A 23,034-nucleotide genomic window follows, 5' to 3' on the forward strand; every position below is an offset into this window, starting at 1 on the left:
GAGATGGATATTTGTGGTCACTCATCTTGCGTGACATTGTGACATTATACGTACCTATTAAAAAGATGGCTTCTGATGCCGATATGCCGTGCTGCTGTTCCAAAAATTTGGGAGTGAATGTGGCGAAACCCACAAAGGCACCGAACTGAAGGACGGTTACCAGCATAAACAACATATAGACCTTATTCTTCAGGAGATTCTTTAGGAGCATCAGGAATCCTGTAACACAAGAGAAGATTAATGTCCACATTGTACTAGAGATGAGCAGTTTGGTTCTGCTGAAACGTTAAAACAGCCAATCTATGGGGTTTTGGGTCAAACTGAGTTTCGCTCTGGTCATACCACCAAGTTGTGATCCTGGATCTAAAAGCTGAATCCTGTGTGTTTTGGATTGATTCCAGGTCCAAATTACATGGTTTTAGCAATTTTTATACATTTTAAAGAAATCCAGATCCAAAACCGAAACCACAACACAATTTAGGGGGTTATTCAGACCTGATCGCTCCTCTCCGAATTTGCAGAGGTCTGTGATCAGATAGCCGCCCCGTGCAAGTCTGCATACACCGTGTGAAAAACTCAGTGATTGCTGGGCACTGCAAATTCGTGTGCATATTACTCACCATCTAATGATTTTTCCAGTCTGTGCGTAGCCCAGGACTTACTCCTACTGTGCGACAGAAACAGGGGGATCGGGACGGAGCTGACGTCACACACCCTCCCTAAAAACACTTGGCCACACATGCGTTTTCCCTGACACTCCCATAAAATGGTCAGTTGCCACCAACAAGCATCCTCTTCCTGTCAATTAGCCTGCGTACGCCTAGCCATCAAAAAGTTGCAGGATTTTTTTTCTGTTTGGCCTCGCGCCTGTGCATTACGGTCCATACACATGCGCAGTTGTTCGATAATCAGCCGGCTTGCAAATTCACACAACAGCGATCAGGTCTGAATAACCCCCTTAGAGCAGTGTTTCCCAAACTCGGTCCTCAAGGGCCCCCTAACAATTCACGTTTTTCAGATCACCTGTGGATTTTTAAAATGTGACAGTTGGTGATACCTACCAGGCGACCTGGAAATCATGAGCTGTGCGGGGTCCATGAGGACTGAGTTTGGGAACCACTGATTTAGAGCCAAAACGCGCAGGTCTGCGCACATCTATATATTGTATATGTGTCCTAACACATTGTGTATTGTCATATTTACAGCACTATGGGTCATATGTACTAAAATGAGGCCACAAGTATAATTTTCTATAAATCTTGTAATTGCAATGTAACAATATAATCTTGCAGAGGAGGGGTAACACCCCTTTTCCACGGACATGAAAATCCTGGGTTTTGGCACGTGAATATGCTTCAACCTGGAATTTTTGTCAATGGATATGGCTCCTGTCAAAGTCAGAAAAATATCTCTATGCACACTACCATATTTGCACCTCACACAGGTCCGTGCTGCGCATGCGTACGCTCTCCCGTGCGTGCGCATACTCACAGTCGCGGGCACCCGCAGGCGCACGGTATGCGTATTTACGGTAGAGTTTATGGGATCGTAGCGTGCGACTCAATCGTTACATATTTTCAGTAATAATGTATTTTGTAGATCATGGTCCCTTTGATAGATTCTGAAAGTTAAGTTAACATAGCATGTTCCTGAACAGAGAGATCCCTCTTTGTATTGTACGAAGGGTCTAACAGGGGTCATACAGTGGTGTTTGGTACCCATCGGAAGAGTATTTAAATAGCAATATTCCGGTGTTGGTTTGGAGCGGATTAATCGCTCGTGCGAATAGTTATGGACATAAGAAGTTTATGTCCATTTACTATTATTTGTTCTTATTTAGTCATGCGGCGGGAAACTCAGTATCCCACCCACCTGAACAGTTGGAAACAGTCACAACCCACCTGTATGAATCAACCTATGACCTTTTGTTATAATGCGAAGCCGAATTCCTGTGTCCAATGAACAATGAGATTGTAGGGACCATTAAATTGTATTGTGTGTGGGGCATAAATAGGCAGGCCGACCATATCCAGTTCACTCTCTTCAACGGTTCTCATTGCTGATAATCGGGAGCTGGATATCGAGGCGCATGCGATCGTTTCCCCTTGTGCGTAAGTGTTTCTCCGCAACTATATTGATCTTCTTGTTATTGTGGGCCAATCTCTCTCAATTTCTCTCTCTCTCTCCTTCTCTTTCTCACTCATTTTCCCTTAAATTGTATTGTATTGTATTTCCTGTGTAGTTATCTGGTTAGGTAGTCTATGTTATATTGTAGTGTATGACTTGTATTGTGTTTAACTCTTTTGCAAGTATAGCATTCATAATATATATTTTAGGCGTTGGACCCTGAACACGGTATCTGTGTGTTTCTTATAGTATTAAGTATTCTCAGAGCGTCGGTGACGCTCAAACAGCTTTTAAAGTAATAAGGTTATACTGTGTTGCATTTACACTCTAACATTACACTAAGGTTTTACTGCACAATACACTGTTTATGGTTTAGATACAAAGGTTTAATATAGTGAGCGTCAGCGCCGCTGGTGATCTCCTCGTGGTCCCGAGCGTCCGCTACGCTATAGCGAATCATTACGTTAGTTAACAGCCAATAACGTGCCTGCCTGTGATCTCTTGGCCGTGAGTGGACGTGACGCTTGAGCGTCTCGATCACGGCAAAGCGATTGTTACGCAACTAGCGTACCCTTACGGTACTTCATACGTAGATAGCGTACAGTGTTCTTAGACCTCATAAAGGGTATTATATACGATAAATATTTAGCTTTATCAATTGGCGGCTCGCCCGTCCTTCACATATCTACACTAGGTAATTTCAGCAGACATTATCCAGCAGCAAAGGGCGGGAGATCATATTCCTCGTAGTGCTGTTTGGATAAGCGTCTGCTTCTCTTAGTAAAGGGTGCTGAAGGAATCCGGGAACCGGAGGTAAGAACAAAACAATAGTGTCTTTTTAAAACTGTTTATTTTTCTGTCTTGCGTACACACGCACGCACACATATATATCTGCATTTCCTTTTCATTGGTGTATTTTCGTATGTCACTCTCCTGTTTGCCAGTTCTATAGTTGATAAACGTATAAATTGTGTTACGGTGGATCTTTGCTTTGCGTACACGTGTCTCTAACAAAAGACTGAGACTTGCGTACGCAATCCAAGGGCCGACGCACGCAGCGTATATTACGCAGCGGAGCGTACGGGTACGCCCACGTAACTCAAAACACAAGTTTTTCTCCTCTCCTCTCAACGCGATAAGTAGCGCCACGCGGTAAATAACGCCAGGCGATAAATCGCGCAAATTTTTTTTTTTTAATTCCAAATTTAAATTAATAGATCCTTCTCCTAATTTGTAAACACATCTGGTCTAAAGAGAAATTTCTGCGCAGAAATAGAAATAGAAACAAAAGTGTACAGGTGGTGAGTGAGTGTGTTGTATACAATTTTACAGGTTGAACCACAAGAAAAGTCGAGTTCTCGTGAGGTACATGCGTGTAAGTGACGTACATGGTGGCTAGGGAGGCATCCCTGGTTAAATATACAATTTGAGCATTAGAGTGTAGCAGACCAGGAGGTCATACTGTAACAGACCAGGAGGTCATAGCAGACCAACAGGTTCAAGTACAGCAGACAAGGAAGTCCGCTATACAATCCACAGGCACAACACCAAGAAAGGGTTGGTGCAACACCCATATAGGCCATATAAGCTCTGGCTGAAGGAATTCGCAGCCGAAATTTTCGATTCCACTGGTCGCTCAGTACATAAGATTAGTTGCTTGTGTACTAAACGATTGTACCGCACGTAATTGTGTGCATTAGTAAACCTGACCGGTACTATTTGTGTACGAAGGTCATAAACGCTATTTGTACATTCTAACGTGATTTGTGTAACTTTTTTTTTATTTTAAGGGAAGTTCGCTGCTCACTCAGGAACTTTCCAGCAACCAATAGTTACTGGAAAGAGTAAGTGTTCTTCGGAGCACCCTCACAGGTTCCAGTAAATAGAGGTTCAGGTCGCAGGGGCCCTAGGTCGAGTACGCCAGCACCATATCGGTGTGATCAGGTCGTATTGGTCGGCGTGGGCGAGTGAGTGGGGTACTCGGTAAACCGCCACCGTCAGCCTATTTTGGACATTTGGTTTGCGTAAGGGTTGGTTGAATAAAGCAACACCTTCGAACTATGGGGGCCACTTGTTCAGGTAGGGGGCGATCAACCTCGGTTCGGGTTGATTCAGTGAACCGACCAATTGGGTCGGCAAGGTATGTAATGTGTGAGAAATACGGAAGTCACACAGAAGCTTTATGTGATGAATGGGAGAGAATGACAGTACATGACGGGGAGAAATTCCCAAGAGTAGGTAGCTTCAGCACAGAAGTGTTAACGAATTTAAGGAGAAGGATATGTCTCATCAAATCAACAAAGAGACGAATCAAACATTACGATTATTTGCAGTTGTGGCAACAGGAAGGTGACATACAGAGAGGATTGGCTCAGGCGGCGGGATCTGGCTCAATCAGAAAACTGATAGCCACGGCCCCACCGCCACCATACATATCAGGAGAGAAATTGGTTGCGGAGAATGACGCACTAAGGTGTAACACACAAACACTTAGCAACTGTATAAATGTTAAAGATAATGTTAACCAATTAACCAATGCAAGTATTAACCCGTGCAAGTTGTACCCTGTTTTGAACTTTCCTCAGGAGTGTGATCAAGAAGACGAATCGGCAACAATTTCAGCGCTCTCTCTAGCAGCCACCATAGCAGAGACCACAGTAGGCACAGCTCCACCCACGAGATTAGTAACAAAGGCCCCTAGCGGAGGGATAGGTGAGGTCGTATCTACAGGTAAGTACGGCACCATACACTATGCTGAAGCCATTTCACCACAGGCTGTAGAACCCACACAGAGTGATGTTGTTAGAGTTACTCCTGTTAGGGTAATAGCTGTTCCAAATGGGAAAACTGACACATCAGGGGTCACCCCTGTGAGGAACATTGCCATGTATAGCCCATTTTCCAGAATGGAATTAAGGACCATAGTGTCTGAATTCCCTGACCCTAGAAAAGATTTAGTTGCCAGTCAAAAATACATCAGAGACTTAGGTAACACTGTAGAGCCCAACAATAAAGACTGGCAGATATTGCTGAGAGCATGTTTACCCTCCAATGTTGACGCAACTCAATTTTTAGCTGATTGCGGATTAGATCAGGATGTACCTCTTACAGATGTGTACAACAAAGACAATGTAAAAAGAATAAACTTACAGTTAAAAGAGTATTTCCCAGCGGTAGTCAGATGGAACAAGATATTCTCCATTAAACAGAAGGAGTCAGAGACAGCTGCAGAGTATTTTCACAGAGCATTATCAGAAATGGCAAAATACACAGGCATAGAGGACATTAAAACAAACATAAACCATCGAGAAGTAGCAGTATCGGTACTGATGGATGGTTTAAAAGAATCATTAAAAACTAGGGTACAGACCACACAACCATGTTGGCGAGGTCTGTCTGTGGCTACTTTGAGAGAGGCTGCTATTGATCACGATAGGAACATCACCAGACACAGGGAACAACAAAGTGATAAGTTAATGGCCGTAAGTATACAGGCCCTGACCACAAGGCAGCCTTTGTTTGTATCACCAAACCCTGTGGGTAAGTCAAGTGTGGTTACTTGTTATTCTTGTCATAAACAGGGACACATGGCACGAGATTGTAGAGTAAAGAATGTACGAAACTCATACCAAACCCCTAGACAACGACACGACACACGACATTGGGAGCAAGGTCCGCAGAAACGGAGTTATGAGCCACATGCAGGGGAAACAAAAAGATACCCCCCAAACAGAGATTGGCAAACCTCTGGTAGTTCCCAGCTAACTCCCTCACAAGTAGTTGCTGCCAGCGGGATTCAGGGAGGTCACCATACCCAATAGGGGTGTGGCCATACCTGTAATCTGCAGCCAGTAAAATTGATTGCAAGTCTTGGAAGTGAACCAGAAATTGCAATCAATGTAGCTGGTAAATCATTAAACTTTCTTGTAGACACAGGGGCGGCCAAATCAGTGATAAATTCGACAGTGGGCATGAGGACCACTGGTAGGACAATTCCAGCCGTGGGAGTAACAGGAGTAGTCCAGCATTACCCTGTTAGCAAACCAGCAGAGATTACAATAGGGCCTTTACATACCAAGCATTCCTTTTTGCTGGCTGCATCGGCACCGACCAATCTCCTGGGAAGAGACTTACTGTGTAAAATGGGATGCGTCATTTATTGTACTCCTAAAGGTGTATTCTTGGACATACCTGAGAATCACGCTCAGGAAGTACGAGACATGTTAGACTCCCCGTCAAAATTAATGTCGCATACCACTATGACAAATAGGACTCCCTCCCAAGTAGAAGAAATGACATCTCAGATACCAGAGTCACTTTGGACTAAAGATGGACAGGACACTGGATTAATGGCAAACGTAGCTCCGGTAGTTGTACAAGTAAAAGATGGTAGGATAGCTCCAAAAATCCCACAGTACCCTCTGAAGCCAGAGGTGGAGTTAGGAGTTTACCCAGTAATAGAGCGCTTGCTACAACAGGGCATTCTGGTAAGAACGTCCAGCACTGCTAATAGTCCCATCTTCCCTGTGAAAAAGAGTGGGGGGAGGGGTTACCGGCTAGTGCAGGATCTAAGGGGGATTAACAAAATAGTTGAGAGTCAGTTCCCCGTAGTGCCAAATCCAGCTGTCATCCTAATGCAAATCCCTCCCACTGCGAAATTTTTCACTGTTATTGACCTCTGCTCCGCTTTCTTTTCGGTACCTCTGCACCCTGACAGTCAATATTTGTTTGCATTTACATACAGAGGAGTCCAATACACATGGACTCGATTACCACAAGGATTCATAGATAGCCCAAGTATATTTTCTCAGGCTTTGCATGATTGTTTACAGTCTTTCCAACCAGTGAGTGGATCAGTATTAATACAGTACGTGGATGATCTACTACTGTGTTCTGATTCATTGGAGGCATCCCTGAAGGATACGAAACAGCTCCTGTTTCATCTTTCAGACACAGGACACAAGGTTTCCAAAGACAAGTTGCAATTATGCCAGACTAAGGTAAAATATTTGGGACACTGTTTAACACAAGGACTGAGACACCTGACCGCTGATAGAATTCAAGCAATTAGAGACATGACTCTGCCACAAACCCAGCAACAGATCAGAACATTTTTAGGAATGTGTGGGTATTGCCGTAATTGGATCCCAGGGTTTTCCATTTTAGCGTTACCTTTGCAGGAAATGGTCTCCTCAAACAAACCTGATCGGATTTCGCATACAGACGAGTCTGAGGCAGCATTTGAGAGACTTAAACAGTGCCTAACGCAGGCACCAGCATTAGGTATGCCGGACTATGGGAAACCCTTTGAACTATACGGAACAGAAAGTGCTGGTTGCGCGGCAGGCGTACTAACCCAAAAGCACGGTGATGCCAGCAGGCCAGTAGCATATTACAGCGCTCAGCTAGACACGGTAGCGCGATCCCTCCCCACATGCTTGCGAAGCGTTGCTGCGATAGCATTACTAGTAACGAAAAGCGAAGACGTCGTGCTAGGTCACAACCTCACAATTCATACACCACATGCAGTGTCAGCCTTGTTAAATTCTGCCCAAACCAGGCACGTCTCATCAGCGCGGTTTACAAGATGGGAATTGGCACTAATGGCCCCCGTAAACATCACCATAAGGAGATGCAGTGCATTAAATCCTGCAACATATCTCCCAGGTGTGCCTGGACAGGCACAAAGGGTGGAGGATGAGAGTACTGGGGAAGGAGGATTTAATACAAAGGAAGACACTCATGATTGTATGGAATATTTGACCCAAAATTTTACCGCAAGGCCTGACATCAGTGACAACCCACTGGAAGATGCAGAACTTACGTTCTACACGGACGGTAGTTGTCATAGACAGTCAGACTCGGGAGACTTGTGTACTGGATACGCAGTCGTAGATGACCAAGGCACCATAGAAGCGGAACCGCTAGGCCCACCTCACTCAGCCCAGGTTGCTGAACTGGTCGCCCTAACCAGAGCATGTGAATTGGCTAAGGGCAAATCAGCCAATATCTACACCGATTCTAGATACGCATTCGGGGTAGTCCATGATTTCGGAGCCCTATGGCGCCTCAGAAATTCCATGACGGCAGCTGGTACACCGGTAGCGCATGCAGCTCACATAAAAAGGCTTCTAACAGCGATACAGGAACCCGACAGAGTGGCTGTTATCAAATGTAAAGCACATACATATAGCCAAGACCCAGTATCGCTTGGTAACAGCCGAGCAGACGAAGCAGCTAAGTTAGCAGCTGCTACCCCCAGACAGACAGACACCACACAACTGATGGTATTTAATACCATCAACACACAGAAGTTGTGTGAGATGCAAAATTTGTGTTCCACATAGGAAAAGGCAGTCTGGAGGGCAAAGGGATATGGCCAGGAGTCCTCAGGACTCTGGACGGATGGACAAGGTAAACCGGTGGCCCCCAGAGCATACCTTCCATGTTTGGCTGAGGCAGCTCACGGGCTGACTCATCTAGGCAAGGAAGGGATGTGCAAGTTGGTAAGAGCATATTGGTGCGCCCCAGGATTCTCCTCTCATGCGAGTAAAAGAGCCATGTCATGCCTTACCTGTTTGAGAAAGAATATTGGAAAGGCAATACCTACAGAACCATCCCATATCCCACCTGCCGGCGGCCCTTTCCAGGTAATACAGATTGACTTCATTCAATTACCCCCTTGTCGAAATTTGAAATATGTACTTGTTTGTATAGATGTTTTCTCAAATTGGGTCGAAGCATTTCCGGCGGCCACAAATACCGCTATGTTTACTGCTAAGAAAATTGTGCAGGAATTTGTATGTAGATATGGTATCCCTAGAATTATCGAAAGTGATAGGGGTACCCATTTTACAGGTGATGTCTTTCAAGGAATGTGTAAATTGATGGGAATTGATAGCAAGCTGCATACTCCATACCGTCCACAGGCGAGTGCGAAAGTGGAAAGAGTGAACAGCACTATTAAAAATAAACTGAGTAAAGTGATGGCAGAGACAGGATTGACATGGCCAGAAGCTTTACCCATTGTACTGTACAGCATCAGAACCACTCCCAGGTCCCCTCTTAATCTGTCTCCCTTTGAAATCTTGTTTGGTCGACAACCGCATGTTATGATTAACCCTCAGGATGATTTGAAGTGTAACAATGAAGTGACTGTAAAATACTTGATTAACATGAGTAAACAGTTAAGGAACCAAAATGATAATCTGAAGTTAGTGATTCCTGATTTACCAGATAGTAATTGTCATGACATTGAACCTGGGGATTATGTAATGATACGGAATTTTCTACGCTCAGGTTGCCTTATTGACAGATGGGAAGGACCATACCAGGTCTTATTGACTAGCACTACAGCATTGAAGGTTGCTGAGAGAGAGACTTGGGTTCATTCGTCCCACTGTAAGAAGGTTGCTGATCCAGAGAGGTCCCGCGATAAGGAACAGACGGTAGAGGTTGTATCACTGGAGTGTCTGTTCCAGGAAGATTGAGGCGGCACCTGAGCATCGAGAACCACAAGATCAAAAGCAGTTGTTGATCCCCTGTTCCCTTTTATTGTTTTTCTCCAACTTCCCATCCCATCTCCCTCAATTATTTTTTTCCCCCCTCTCATTCTTCTTCGTCTCCTCCTATAAGATGGACTTGCCCCAAGAGACTGTGATCCGGATTTTCCTGTTGACCATGATGTTGACCAGAGCAGTCTGTTCCGGCGAGAGTACCATGGAGGTCGAGAGAGGTTCTGGAATGGGTTCTGATGATAAAGATGGAGGCGTAGTTTTCCAAGAACAACTTAACCAACAAGTAAAGGCGAGTATCAGAAAACGATCCGATAGCATTGACCATAGAAGGAATTGTGAAGGATTGTTAGCTGAAGAAAACTGTATCTGTAGGCTCTGTAACAATGTCATTGAGGATGGGTGCATTAAGAAATGCCAATCCAGTTTTAATATCCATATGGACCGGCATCCATTGAGTGACTATCACTCCTTAGTGGGTAATGTGTTAAACAAAACGGATTGTTGGGTATGCTCTCAAGTACCTCAGGGTCATAGCAAATCAGGGCTAGTACCATTTCCTTTAACGATAGAGGAGGTACTTGAGTTAAATGGTGGGAGACCGGTGGACCGGAGGTTTAATATCTCCAGCCCTCCTAGTTTGAAGCTCCACCAATACCATGTGGATAGGTCCCTATTATGTTTCAACATCTCCAATCCCCGAAAGCCGGGAAATTGGGAAGTGTCATGGAGTAACCACACCATGACCTTTTCGCATAGAGCAGATAGAATGCCTACAGATACAGAGCTTGTACGCCACATAGCCAGTAGAGGAAAATCTTTCCGGTATAGGTATACCTTAGGAAATAGGATTACTAAAGTTGGAGAGGTATCACCAGGATACTGTGCACATATCGTACAACCTGATACGTGTACTAAGCAGATGGAAGAATTAGGGTTAGGAGATTTCACATGGAAGGTGTGTAATATGGTTATGTCCTACTCCGTCCCATATGTTCTCCCCGATGATGCATATTTCATATGCGGGAGAAAGGCGTACAAGTGGCTTGCCCCAAACTCTGAAGGATTGTGTTATATTGGAAAAGTACTGCCTGAAGTAATGACTGTATCACATGACAAAATGAAAGACATACACCGTGGTGCCCAAGCTCCTTATACTCACACCCATTACGAGCACGTTGTTAAAAGGCACCTGATAGAGAAGACAGAGCATCCGGCCTCTGATCTGATAAGTGAATCCACCGGGATTCAATTCTTAATCGCGTTAGATTTCACCCGCACCGCTAGAGGAGTGCTGAATTATAAATACATTTCTGCGCTCGCCAATTTGTTAGATAATATCACTGAAATGTATGATGACACGTTTAGGTATACTGGAAGAGAACTTCAGGCTTACAAAACAGAACTGGTACAGCATAGAATGGTTCTCAATTACCTCACAGCAGTGACAGGCGGATATTGTGTCACACTGGCAACACAATACGGCGTGAAATGTTGCACATATATTACGAATAGCACCGAGGATCCGGTCGAGGTCATAGACCAAAAGATGGACGATATTCTCCAATTGAAGTGGGAATTTCGCAGGAGACACAATCTCACTCTTGCTGCTGTAGGTAATGAGCTGACTGGTTGGGTGTCATGGTTGAACCCGCGAAATTGGTTTTCTGGTTTAGGAGACTGGGCTCAAGGAGTCATAATGGATGTTGGGAAGTTTCTCCTATGTATCTTAGGTGTTGTCATATCGATTGGATTGATATTTAGATGCGGTCAGGCTTTAATGAAGTGCAATCATCGTACTAGGGTAATGAGTTTAAGGAGTGAGGAAACTGTAATTAACCTGGACTTGATTTATGACCCAAATGTAGAAACAATGATGTGATGAAAATGCGATTTCTACGGTCCGTTTCTTTCACCTGTTTTTCCGTTTCCTCCAAGGTAACAAGACCCACTTGGACGAGGAATTTGATGAGCCGATATACAGACAACAGAGGGATTAAAGAAGAAGTTTGACAACCTGATACACAGATTTTTGATGAACTATGCCATGGATCCCCAGTTTCCCTAGAAATTTTAAAATTACGCTAGCCCAACACTTTTGTAAATCTATGGACATTGACAGCTTTTGCTCGCACCTTATGGGCAAAAGCACAAAGAAGACTGCATTCAACAGACACCAAACAAGACCTCAATCGACGACTGTACATTTACCTGACATAGAATACCACCGCATTTACCGTAATTATGTCTTTTCTTCATTTCTACAACCCTCAGGTAATGACACACATAGTCGATAGGGAATACAGGCACAGATATCAGCAATCACATATCTCCCCCATTCATGTATCATCAACTAAAATGTGCTCCCCCATTTTGTTACAACCAAAGCCGAAAAGAGCTCGGTAAAGTTTGACAGCCCATCCACAGACCCGTACCACGGGATAAGAAGGAATTCACATGTATACTACGCAATACCTCGAAGCTTGATTTAAAACACGTACGGCACGATGATACATGACCCCCAAGCACGGATTCATACACACATGCTTCTGCTATCTCACTAGGTCATACCCTTTTCCTACCATCTCCTCTCCTCCCTTACCCAACCATGTAAATGTATTAACCCCTAACATATATTTTTCTCTTTTTGAAATGTTTTCAGGAAGTGGCAGTTATTGTTGACTGCCAAAGGGTGGACTGTCAAAGTCAGAAAAATATCTCTATGCACACTACCATATTTGCACCTCACACAGGTCCGTGCTGCGCATGCGTACGCTCTCCCGTGCGTGCGCATACTCACAGTCGCGGGCACCCGCAGGCGCACGGTATGCGTATTTACGGTAGAGTTTATGTGATCGTAGCGTGCGACTCAATCGTTACATATTTTCAGTAATAATGTATTTTGTAGATCATGGTCCCTTTGATAGATTCTGAAAGTTTAGTTAACATAGCATGTTCCTGAACAGAGAGATCCCTCTTTGTATTGTACGAAGGGTCTAACAGGGGTCATACAGTGGTGTTTGGTACCCATCGGAAGAGTATTTAAATAGCAATATTCCGGTGTTGGTTTGGAGCGGATTAATCGCTCGTGCGAATAGTTATGGACATAAGAAGTTTATGTCCATTTACTATTATTTGTTCTTATTTAGTCATGCGGCGGGAAACTCAGTATCCCACCCACCTGAACAGTTGGAAACAGTCACAACCCACCTGTATGAATCAACCTATGACCTTTTGTTATAATGCGAAGCCGAATTCCTGTGTCCAATGAACAATGAGATTGTAGGGACCATTGAATTGTATTGTGTGTGGGGCATAAATAGGCAGGCCGACCATATCCAGTTCACTCTCTTCAACGGTTCTCATTGCTGATAATCGGGAGCTGGATATCGAGGCGCATGCGATCGTTTCCCCTTGTGCGTAAGTGTTTCTCCGCAACTATATTGATCTTCTTGTTATTGTGGGCCAATCTCTCTCAATTTCTCTCTCTCTCTCTCCTTCTCACTCATTTTCCCTTAAATTGTATTGTATTGTATTTCCTGTGTAGTTATCTGGTTAGGTAGTCTATGTTATATTGTAGTGTATGACTTGTATTGTGTTTAACTCTTTTGCAAGTATAGCATTCATAATATATATTTTAGGCGTTGGACCCTGAACACGGTATCTGTGTGTTTCTTATAGTATTAAGTATTCTCAGAGCGTCGGTGACGCTCAAACAGCTTTTAAAGTAATAAGGTTATACTGTGCTGCATTTACACTCTAACATTACACTAAGGTTTTACTGCACAATACACTGTTTATGGTTTAGATACAAAGGTTTAATATAGTGAGCGTCAGCGCCGCTGGTGATCTCCTCGTGGTCCCGAGCGTCCGCTACGCTATAGCGAATCATTACGTTAGTTAACAGCCAATAACGTGCCTGCCTGTGATCTCTTGGCCGTGAGTGGACGTGACGCTTGAGCGTCTCGATCACGGCAAAGCGATTGTTACGCAACTAGCGTACCCTTACGGTACTTCATACGTAGATAGCGTACAGTGTTCTTAGACCTCATAAAGGGTATTATATACGATAAATATTTAGCTTTATCACTCCCTCAAATAAAAAAAAAAAAACGGGTCTAGTGACCCCGTAATCCTTCACGGATAGCTAGCAGTGTAGCACCAAGGAGGGGTCCGGGTGAGCTGAAGTGTAAACGGGTAACCTCTGTCCCGTTTCATGTGGAAAGCTGGAATAACCCGGGTCGGAGCCGTAGTGGGAAGACCTGGTTTGGAACCGTGTTCCAAATCTTGGGTTGGACACGGGACTTTGGTGGCAGAGTGGAATAAGAGAAAACCGCGCTGGGTCACTGTCACCAGGGCAGATGGTTGGCCTCTGCTGGTTCATGACCAGAGGGACTGAAAGCACACGTCTGGGGTCTCAATTACTCTTGTAGGAAAGAAAAATTTTAAACTAGATAAAACATATATATAGGTGTACGCTGTTGAGAGACTACACGTTAGGGGTGAAATCTGTAAACTGCACATGTGCAGCCCAGAAGAAACCCTTACTGGACTTACAAAAACAGAGTGCGATGGTGTATGCACAGGGGTGACCTTCCCCTTACATAGAGAGTCATGGGAAACGGTAATGTGCACACAGACCTGAGGAAGAGTACTGTATACTCAAAATGCATTGGCAGCGTTTGTATTTAATTATAACCTGGATTTGACACCTTGGATGGAGCCTTACCTGTGACTGCGCCTGTGACTTGTTGGGAAGGTAAAGGAAGAATCTGGAGATTCCCCACTTTGCCTATATAAGCGCTCCCACACAAGTGTGGCCAGGGTGCGTTCCATCTTTCACCTGAATGGTCAGATTGCTTTATTCTCTTATACTTACTGCTGTGCATTTATTCATCACTGGCACACTTCTACTGCCTGGAATGTTACATGTACACAAGGCTATAACTCTGAGTATGGAGTCCGGGTGGGGGGATTGTTAATATACAATTTCGAAGGGAATAGCACTGGGGTGACCCACACCCTGAATTTTATATATGATCTTCACTTGGGTTGCACTATTGTGTGATATTTTGTTGTTTCTCTCTGCATATAGGTTCTGTGAGTAAGAAGCATCCACCCATGGAGCAGCGTACTGCATCATTTTTCAGATGTTGTGGTAAATATCATTATATTGTTATAAACAGGCACATGGGGGGTAAATGGATTCTGTTTTGGTTGTCTTATATTGTTGTCTGTGGGTGCACCTAGGGCTCGCTGCATCTGAGGCCACTGCACACCCAAACATCACCTTTGTATTGCTTTGTAGATATATATTCGGTGATTACTATATCACAGTAGATTTGCTGACAGAAGTTTTCATTGCTGGTATAGCCCTAAGGATGTCAGCAGTGCGGAGGGAGTACTTTCCTTGTTGTCAAAGCTTCAGTGCCCATTTGAGACACTCTGACATGGATATCCTATTAACTTGAAATTATGGGGATACATGTGGCTATATAGGTACCATTACCCATATACCGGCAACGCCAGCAACCAAAGGACAGCAACTTGTGGAGCACTAGGACCCAGGTGCAGACCTGCAGAGCAGTAGGAATCAAAGCTGCTGATTAGGTGGTGCAGAGCGGGAAGAGTAGGAGGTGGAGTTACCTCCTGAGGTGATTGCTGTGGAGTCTCCTGAGGTGACGTGGAGAGAGATGCTGTGAGGAGTGGTGCTCTGAGGTAACAACGCAGAGAGTGATGCTGCCGCTGAGGACACCTCTGTGAGGAGACACGCTGTGGAGAGCAGAGCCGCTGCTGAGGAGACCGCTGTGAGGAGACACGCTGTGGAGAGCGGAGCTGCTGCTGTGGAGAGCCGCCGGGGAAGACAGAGCCACAGAAGCTGCGCTGCAGCAAGGGGAGACCAGCACCAGGGACAGTCCCACTGGTAGTGAGCTAGGAACCTGCCGAGCACTGCTGCCACTGACAGGTATTTGCCCCAACACGCACTCTCATTATACAATGCTGAGCAGGATTTAGAGGAGGGAGAGAAAGATTGAGTTGATCCCTGTAGTGGAGTGAGACTTCTGAGTGCTTCAGCCAGTAAAAGTTGCAGTCTAAACCCAAGTTAACCGCAAGTTACCTCATGAGAATGAGTTAGGCACACTAAAGACACCCTCAGTTAAAGAGTGACTTGCCTTTCCTCAGACAAGATCCTAACCATAGAGATGGAGACACAGCATAGAGATCCACTACAGTACAGTGCACAAAGTACAGGAGGCTTGCTGATAGAAGGAACTGTGCTCTGGTAACTTAACCTGCTTCCTCATTTCTGCAATTACCTGAGTGCCTGCATATTTGACCCTTCATTATTACTTCACCTTTCCTTGGTATTTAACTGAAGACTGCTACAGTGCTTATGTGTATGTGGAGCTGTGTCATGAGCTGCATATCCCTATAGACTGCCAAATTCTGTCAGCTGGCTTTTGTGAAACACATTTGCCTGCAATCTTTTACCTCGTGCTCTGTAACGGAACCCTGCTTCCTGCATTGCCAGCTTTGCCTCAATCCTTCTATTCTGCTTAGAAACTGCTCTTGCTAACAGTTTCAGCTTATGCATGCTTCCCTTTATTGACTGAGCACTGTTAGGAACCTGCATGCCTACTTTCACTGAACTGCTGACCCTATGATGTGTCTTTTCTGTCTGAACTTCAGCATATCAGAACTGGGCTATTGTCTGTTATCTATCAGCTGACTTCAGGTTCGCTATAAACTGAGTGTATCCTTAGGTAAAAGCAGATTATAGGTACCACTAGGGTTAGACCGCCCAGTGTGAGCATAATGGAAGATTTCAAGCTACCAGTTTAGTAATGCTTATATACGGTTTTGTTTTATTATAAGGTGACCTAGTCTTACTGGTCACGACAGTTCTGTACCTCTTTATATGTATTATTTTATTTATATGTGAAATGTTATTTGCCTTTGATCAATTGATATCCCAGTAGTGACCAGTTGTTCCTGAATAATAAATCTTTCTATCACTGTCCTAACACGTGGTGAACATTGGGTCCTCTGGGGTTGGGATTCTTTGTTCCTCTGCCTAGGGTTCTAGCAGTCAGATCCAGTTATAGAGGTGACTTCAGGCAAAGAATCCAGATACGTCCACCTGCACCTGCACAACACATCCTCAGTACTTTCCTGTAACAACTTGGCGTCCACAAACAGGATTCAGGATGTTGGAACCAGAGGAACCTCAGATGCCCGCATCAACTACAGTCCGAAGGAGGTTACCCACTTCCCCAGGTCAGTCACCACCAGCTGTATCATCACAGGCTGCAGTGATCATGATGCCTTATTATTTTGGGGCCACATGGCATCCCAAATACTCGGGACATATTACGTCAGCTGGCACAAGTCCTTTTAAAGAATTTAAAGAAAAATTAAGATATATTTTCAGGCTGTACCCCTCAACAAGGAACAAAAAGCGGAGGTCATCATTGGAAAGCTAAAAGGCGCAGCATTGAGGGAAGTAATATCCTGGTCTGACGAGGAGCGAATGACATCTGACGGCATCTTGAACAAGTTGGCCGGTATCTTCAATTTACAGACAATTGCAAAGTTAAAGGTTCATCTGTATGCAGGAAAGCAACAACCACATGAATCTTTACAGGAGTTTGCACTGGGACTACAAGAAGCCATGCGGGAGATACAAGCCAGAGATCCAAAAGAGTCTGAGGAAGCGGATGAGACCATGATAAATTTACTTGTAGAAGGAGCCAGAGGAGAATCAACAAGAGCCCGGGTGCGAATGTGGAGGCGTCAAAACCCTGTCTGCACTATTGATGAGTTCAAGAAGGTGATGATAGATACAGAAGGGTCCACCTTTATCCTAATTTATTTGCTGCACCTGGGCACACCATGATTTATTAACGTAAACCCTTTATCTATTGTTCTCAGCTGCAATACAATGCAGAGAACAATACATCAATGGATTAAGTCATTACAGCAGGATATTAAATCTGATTTACCTGTCTAAATAATTCTATTAAAGGCTAAGATAAACGTGGACCCATCTGCATCTTAGGCCTTAATCAAAATACAGATGTCGAGTATGGAACTGTGTCAGAGCCACTTGAGAGTGGAGTGTACAGAGACTCACAATTAAGTACAATGGCTGAACCCTTTGTCTCCAGATTAACTGCCATGCAGCAGTTGTAAGTTGATTAAGACCAAGTGGGGCGCTCACCAGTGTCGTCCACGAGATGAGGAAAGAGTTAAAAGAAATACGGCTGGAACAGGCTGAAGCTAAACGCAAGGGATGGTGCCGGGATCAAGATGGAAAAGGATGACAGCGGTGGGATGTGTCACGGGAATCAGGGTGACGCCCCATAGACCAATTTGATGCCCAAGGAAGACGTATATGCAGGCAGTGCAAACAGAGTTGGCACATCGAGACGCAGTGTCCCAATGAGTCTAAACGACCCGACCCCAAGGTGAGGGACCGACTCTCGGGAGGAGATGCATCAGTAGGTCCATCAAAGCTGGGGTTGTGGTCTCAAAATGTCGAAGAGTGTCCCCACCTCAAAATTCAAGTTAACAGAGTGGAGGTAGCTGCTCTTCTGGACACAGACTCACAGGTGATGATGATCCAACTTGCAGAGTTTCAGAGACACAGGGATGAATCTGAAATAGTAAGCCCACTGAATACCTTGGCCAGTAATGGACAGCAAATTAAGTTCCGCGGCTGTTGGGAGGTTGACCTTACTATCGGCAAGGCTAACATGGAGCGACAAGGGTGGGTGGTCACTACTACGTTCAATGAATATTTACCTCCAGTCATCTTAGGGATGAACGTGTTGAAGAACTGTCCGGATACATTGCTGGAGGCTCTTAAACTGGAAATACGGTCTGTGGCCCCGATGGAGCGGAAGACTACAGCAGACAGTCAGGTTGCTGGAGGGGCAAAAGAGATTCACCAATACAAGGGGAGAAGTTGGAAAGGCGAGAATCACTGATCGCCAACACGTTATCCTGCGACCAAATTCTGAGTACGTAGTGTGGTGTAAAACCCGGATCTGCCCTGGGGAGCCAGATTATGAGGCAATCCTAGAACCCTGCGACTTTGATGGACAGCAACTGTTCACAGTGACACGAACGCTGGCTAAAGTGACACGTGGGATAGTACCTGTCTGGATATTAAACCCACATAGATATCCAGTCTGATTGTTTCGACACTGTCCGGTTGCTAGAGTAATTCTAGTAAACTTCAAGACGTCCTTGGTGAGGTTCTACCCAAGATTCCAGAGGGAGCGGTGGCTGGACAGACCAGTATGACCATTGGTGAGGATCCATGGTGGAATGAAGTACAGATAGGAGGCCCAGATACTTCGGAGAGTCAGCATGAGGGCGTACTTTGGGTTGTGTGCAGGAATGCAGAAGCCTTCAGTCTGCACCCGTCAGACTTCAGAAAGCCTGAGGGAGTCCAACATCACATCCCTACTGGAACCAACCCACCAGTTAAGGAGAGACACAGGCCTCCACCACTAGCCATGTACTAACTGATGAGAAACATGATACATGAGATGAAAGAAGCCGGTGTGATACGTGAAAGCCATAGTCTATGGGCAGCACCGTTAGTGATTGTACGAAAGACGGCAGTCTCCAATTCTGCGTCGGCTATCGGAAACTGAATGCGGTGACAAGAAAAGATGTTTATTAATTGCCCCGGATAGCGGAATCGTTGACAGCACTCAAAACAGCTCAGTACTTCTCATCTCTTGACTTGACGAGCAGATACTGGCAAATCTCAATGGCTCCAGAAGACCAGGAAAAAAACACTTTCATGACTCCCATGGGTCTGTTCAAGTTTGACCGCATGCCATTCGGTCTCTGCAATGCTCCTGCCACCTTCCATTGAGTTATGGAACATTGTGTGTAGCACAGTAACTTCGAGATGGTCCTGTTGTATCTTGACGATATCATCATATTATCAAAGTCCTACAACAAGCACTTGAAACATCTGGAGGAAGTCTTCATCCAATTGACCAAATGTGGTCTAAAGTTAAAGCCATCCAAGTGCCATCTTCTGAAACAAAGTGTGCAATATCTGGGCCACATAGTTAGCTCTGATGGGGTGAAGCCTGATTCCAAAAAGAGATGGGTGGTGTGGGACTGGCATGTACCCAGGACAGTGAAAGATGTCCGCAGCTTTCTTGGCTTCATGGGATATTATTGATGCATTAGCCAACATTTCGCCAATGTGGCAGCACAACTTCATGAATTACTACGAGGCAAGTCAGGTCAAGAGAGGTCACATGGGCAGAGGAACAGCAGAATGCTTTTGAACGATTGAAGTCAGCATTAACGAAGGCCCCACTTCTTGCATATCTGGACTATGAGAAGCCTTTCCAGGTCTATCCAGATGCCAGACACAGGGAATTTGGTGCTGTCCTCTCCCAAATACAAGACAGACATGAGAGAGTCCTAGCATTTGCCAGCTGAGGTCCAAGTAAGACTGAAAGAAACTGAAGAACTACAGCATCTTTAAACTGGAGCTCCTTGCCCTCATCTGGGCCATCACCAAAAAGTTAAAGAATTATCTAACAGCCACACCCTTCGTGATTATCACGGATAATAAACTACTGGCGCATATGTCCTCCGCACGTCTTGGAGTACTAGAACAGTGATGTATGGCGCATCTTTCCAACTTCAGATATACAGTGTCTTACCAGAGTGGCAAGTCCAATGGAAGCACCGACGTCTTGTCTTGCCTCCCAACCAGCGATATCACAGAGGAAGAAAGGGATAGGTCTGAAGACAACGAGACCCCTGTGTTTAAGCCTCTCAGGAAGAGAAAGCTGGTAGTTACTTCTGATCCTCCACTGCAGACCTCACATCCAATGATGCTCCATCGGACAATCTTGAGTCTGACTGGAAGAAAGTGCAGGAAGTGAGTCCTGTATTACATAATTTATCATTATCATTCACAGCAAGAGTTGTTTTACCAAGTCCCAGAGAACCACTGCTGATCCTTAACTGATCAAACTGTTGTGCCACTGAGACTGAATCAGCCTCCGACAGGGCCTTGTCGTCCGCATCATCCTTGATCAAGGCACCCACCAGCTCATCTCTCAAATTGTAGTACCTAGACAGCAAGCTGACATGATGCTTAACACCTATCACAGTCAGTCGGGGCACTTTAGGACCCAGAAAATGGAGACAGTGCTCCAACAGACATTCTTTTGGGTCAGGATGAGATCCGATATCGACAAGTGGTGTCGGGATTGCAGGACACATAACCTGAAAAGACCAGCTGATTCATCCCAAAAGGATCCTCTCCATCTGATTCTGTACTGTCGCCCACTTCAACTTGTTGCTTTAGCCCATGTGAAACTTGAGCATAGCTGCACTGGGTTCCAGTATGCCATGACCATCATGGATCACTACAGCAAGTTCTTGGTGGTGGTACTAGCACGTGATTTGACAGCAAAAACACCTGCTGAGCTGTTCCTCAAACACTTTGTACATCCCTACGGCTTCCCCGACAAAGTTCTTACCGACCAAGGCCGCGCGTTCGAGTCCCAGTTGTTCCAAGAACTCTGTTCTCTCTATGGCTGTAAGAAACTGTGGACTATGGCCTATCATCCACAAGGAAATGGCCTACGTGAGTGAGCCAACCAGACTGTTATTGGAATGCTCCGAAGTCTCTCGGCAGAGAAACGTATTCAGTGGCCTAATCTCCTACCTAAAATGACATACCTCTATAACAATACGGAGCACTGCTCCACAGTATTCACTCCATTCTACTAAATATTTGGGAGACCGTGAAATCTCCCAAAAGACTTAGAACTGGCACCAATGGTGGATGAGCCTGACACCTTGTCGACTGACTGGGTGCAAGAACATCAGCATTGGATAGAAACCGCTAGGCAACAGATGGAAATGGTGCATCATTTTCAAGAGAAAAACTACAATTCGGATGCCCTGGCCAACGCCTCTCAAGATCAGAGATAAAGTTTGGAAAAGGAACAATCACTGATCAAGCAAACTGGATGCCACGTGGGAAGACGTTCTCTATGTTATTGTCCGAGTTCCAGCAAATGGACTATATACTTACCAAATCCAGAGACACTATGGACAGTTGAGTACTGTTCCTCATGACCAAGTGAAGCTCTGAACCGTTGAAATACCGGTAGTAGAGAAAGACTCACCTCTGGCAGAGGGGCGGGGGACCCCAGAGGGTATTCCATTTCCTGATGTCAGAGACTGGGTGAATGTCAGAGACTTGGTACAGAATCTGGAACTTGGGGTCAATGTCAGAGACTGTTTAAATGTCAGGACTTGGTGCAGAATCTGGAACTTGGGGTCAGGTACCAAGTAGTTGACTTTTCCCAGAACAGAGGCGCGGAGTCTAACACGCCGGGAGGTTTTCACCAGGGAACCCCGTAAGGGGAAATGGGCTTCGCGGCTCCCGACGTGCAGGTCACGGCCCCCTGTCTGGGTCACTTGATACCTGAACTGGACTAGAATTATGGCAGAGGTGTTGTATGATAGTCCAGATGTATATGACAAACCGCAGGGTACGCAGGAACAAACAGGAACTGGAGAAGGTGACAGGATGCACACCGCCAGATGGTATACCGGGGCTGTGGAGACGGAACAACAGCAGGAACTCTAGGAGAGACACAGGAGGTAGTGGTATACGGATGGCCTGGAGTGCAGACACTTGGAGACAGGGTAACGGTAGTCGGCAGACTAAGTTTGTCAGCAAGATTGTGAAGCTGGAATTCAATGCAGGAACAAGGCAAAACCCACTGGACAGATAGCTGGAACCAGATACATGAACCATGGAGCTGAACACAGGAAGCATGAGCTATAACTGGCAAGGCATGTTGGGATTGAGAGGCTTAAAAGAACAAGCTGGACCAATTAGCTGAGAGCACCAGACAGGCCCCCCAGTAATTGATATATCATGCAGCTGCAGTGCACACTGAGCAGACTGAATAGTAGGATTCAGGTAGCTGTAATTACAGAATGCAGACACCTGTGGAGTAAGTTGCTGAATGCAGGAACTAAGGCAATGGGAGAGAACTATGCAGGACCTAGCTGTGACCTGTAGTTCCACAAACTGAAGCAGAGGTAAGTCATAAGAATAACTAGCAAAACAAGAGTTATATATTAGTTAACAAGTTACTCCACATAAGCTGTGCAGCTAGTATCCTAATTACCAGGAACAACCTGAAATACAAAGAAGAGAGAGCAGCAGCTGCATCCAGGTGCTTGATCAATGCTGAAAGCTGAACTGACAGATTTGCTGATGCTGCACATGACAGTACCCACCCCTTCAATTGTGTACTCCGGACACTCTACCTCGGCCAAGGGGAACTGAAAACAACAAGAACATGGATAGCAAAACAAA

The 23,034-nt window shown here is 45.2% G+C and overlaps 1 protein-coding gene across 1 annotated transcript in view; it reads right to left on the reverse strand.

Moving 5' to 3' along the window:
• LOC134934723 (solute carrier organic anion transporter family member 1A2-like) overlaps positions 1-23,034 on the reverse strand; it is a 193,463-nt gene that overhangs the window by 40,142 nt on the left and 130,287 nt on the right. The window contains exon 8 of the mRNA XM_063930090.1: positions 55-219. Within this exon, the coding sequence (XP_063786160.1) occupies positions 55-219 (165 nt within the window). The remainder of the gene's footprint in view (positions 1-54; positions 220-23,034) is intronic.

This window comes from Pseudophryne corroboree, chromosome 6 (assembly GCF_028390025.1).
Source record: "Pseudophryne corroboree isolate aPseCor3 chromosome 6, aPseCor3.hap2, whole genome shotgun sequence".
Classification (NCBI taxonomy): domain Eukaryota; kingdom Metazoa; phylum Chordata; class Amphibia; order Anura; family Myobatrachidae; genus Pseudophryne; species Pseudophryne corroboree.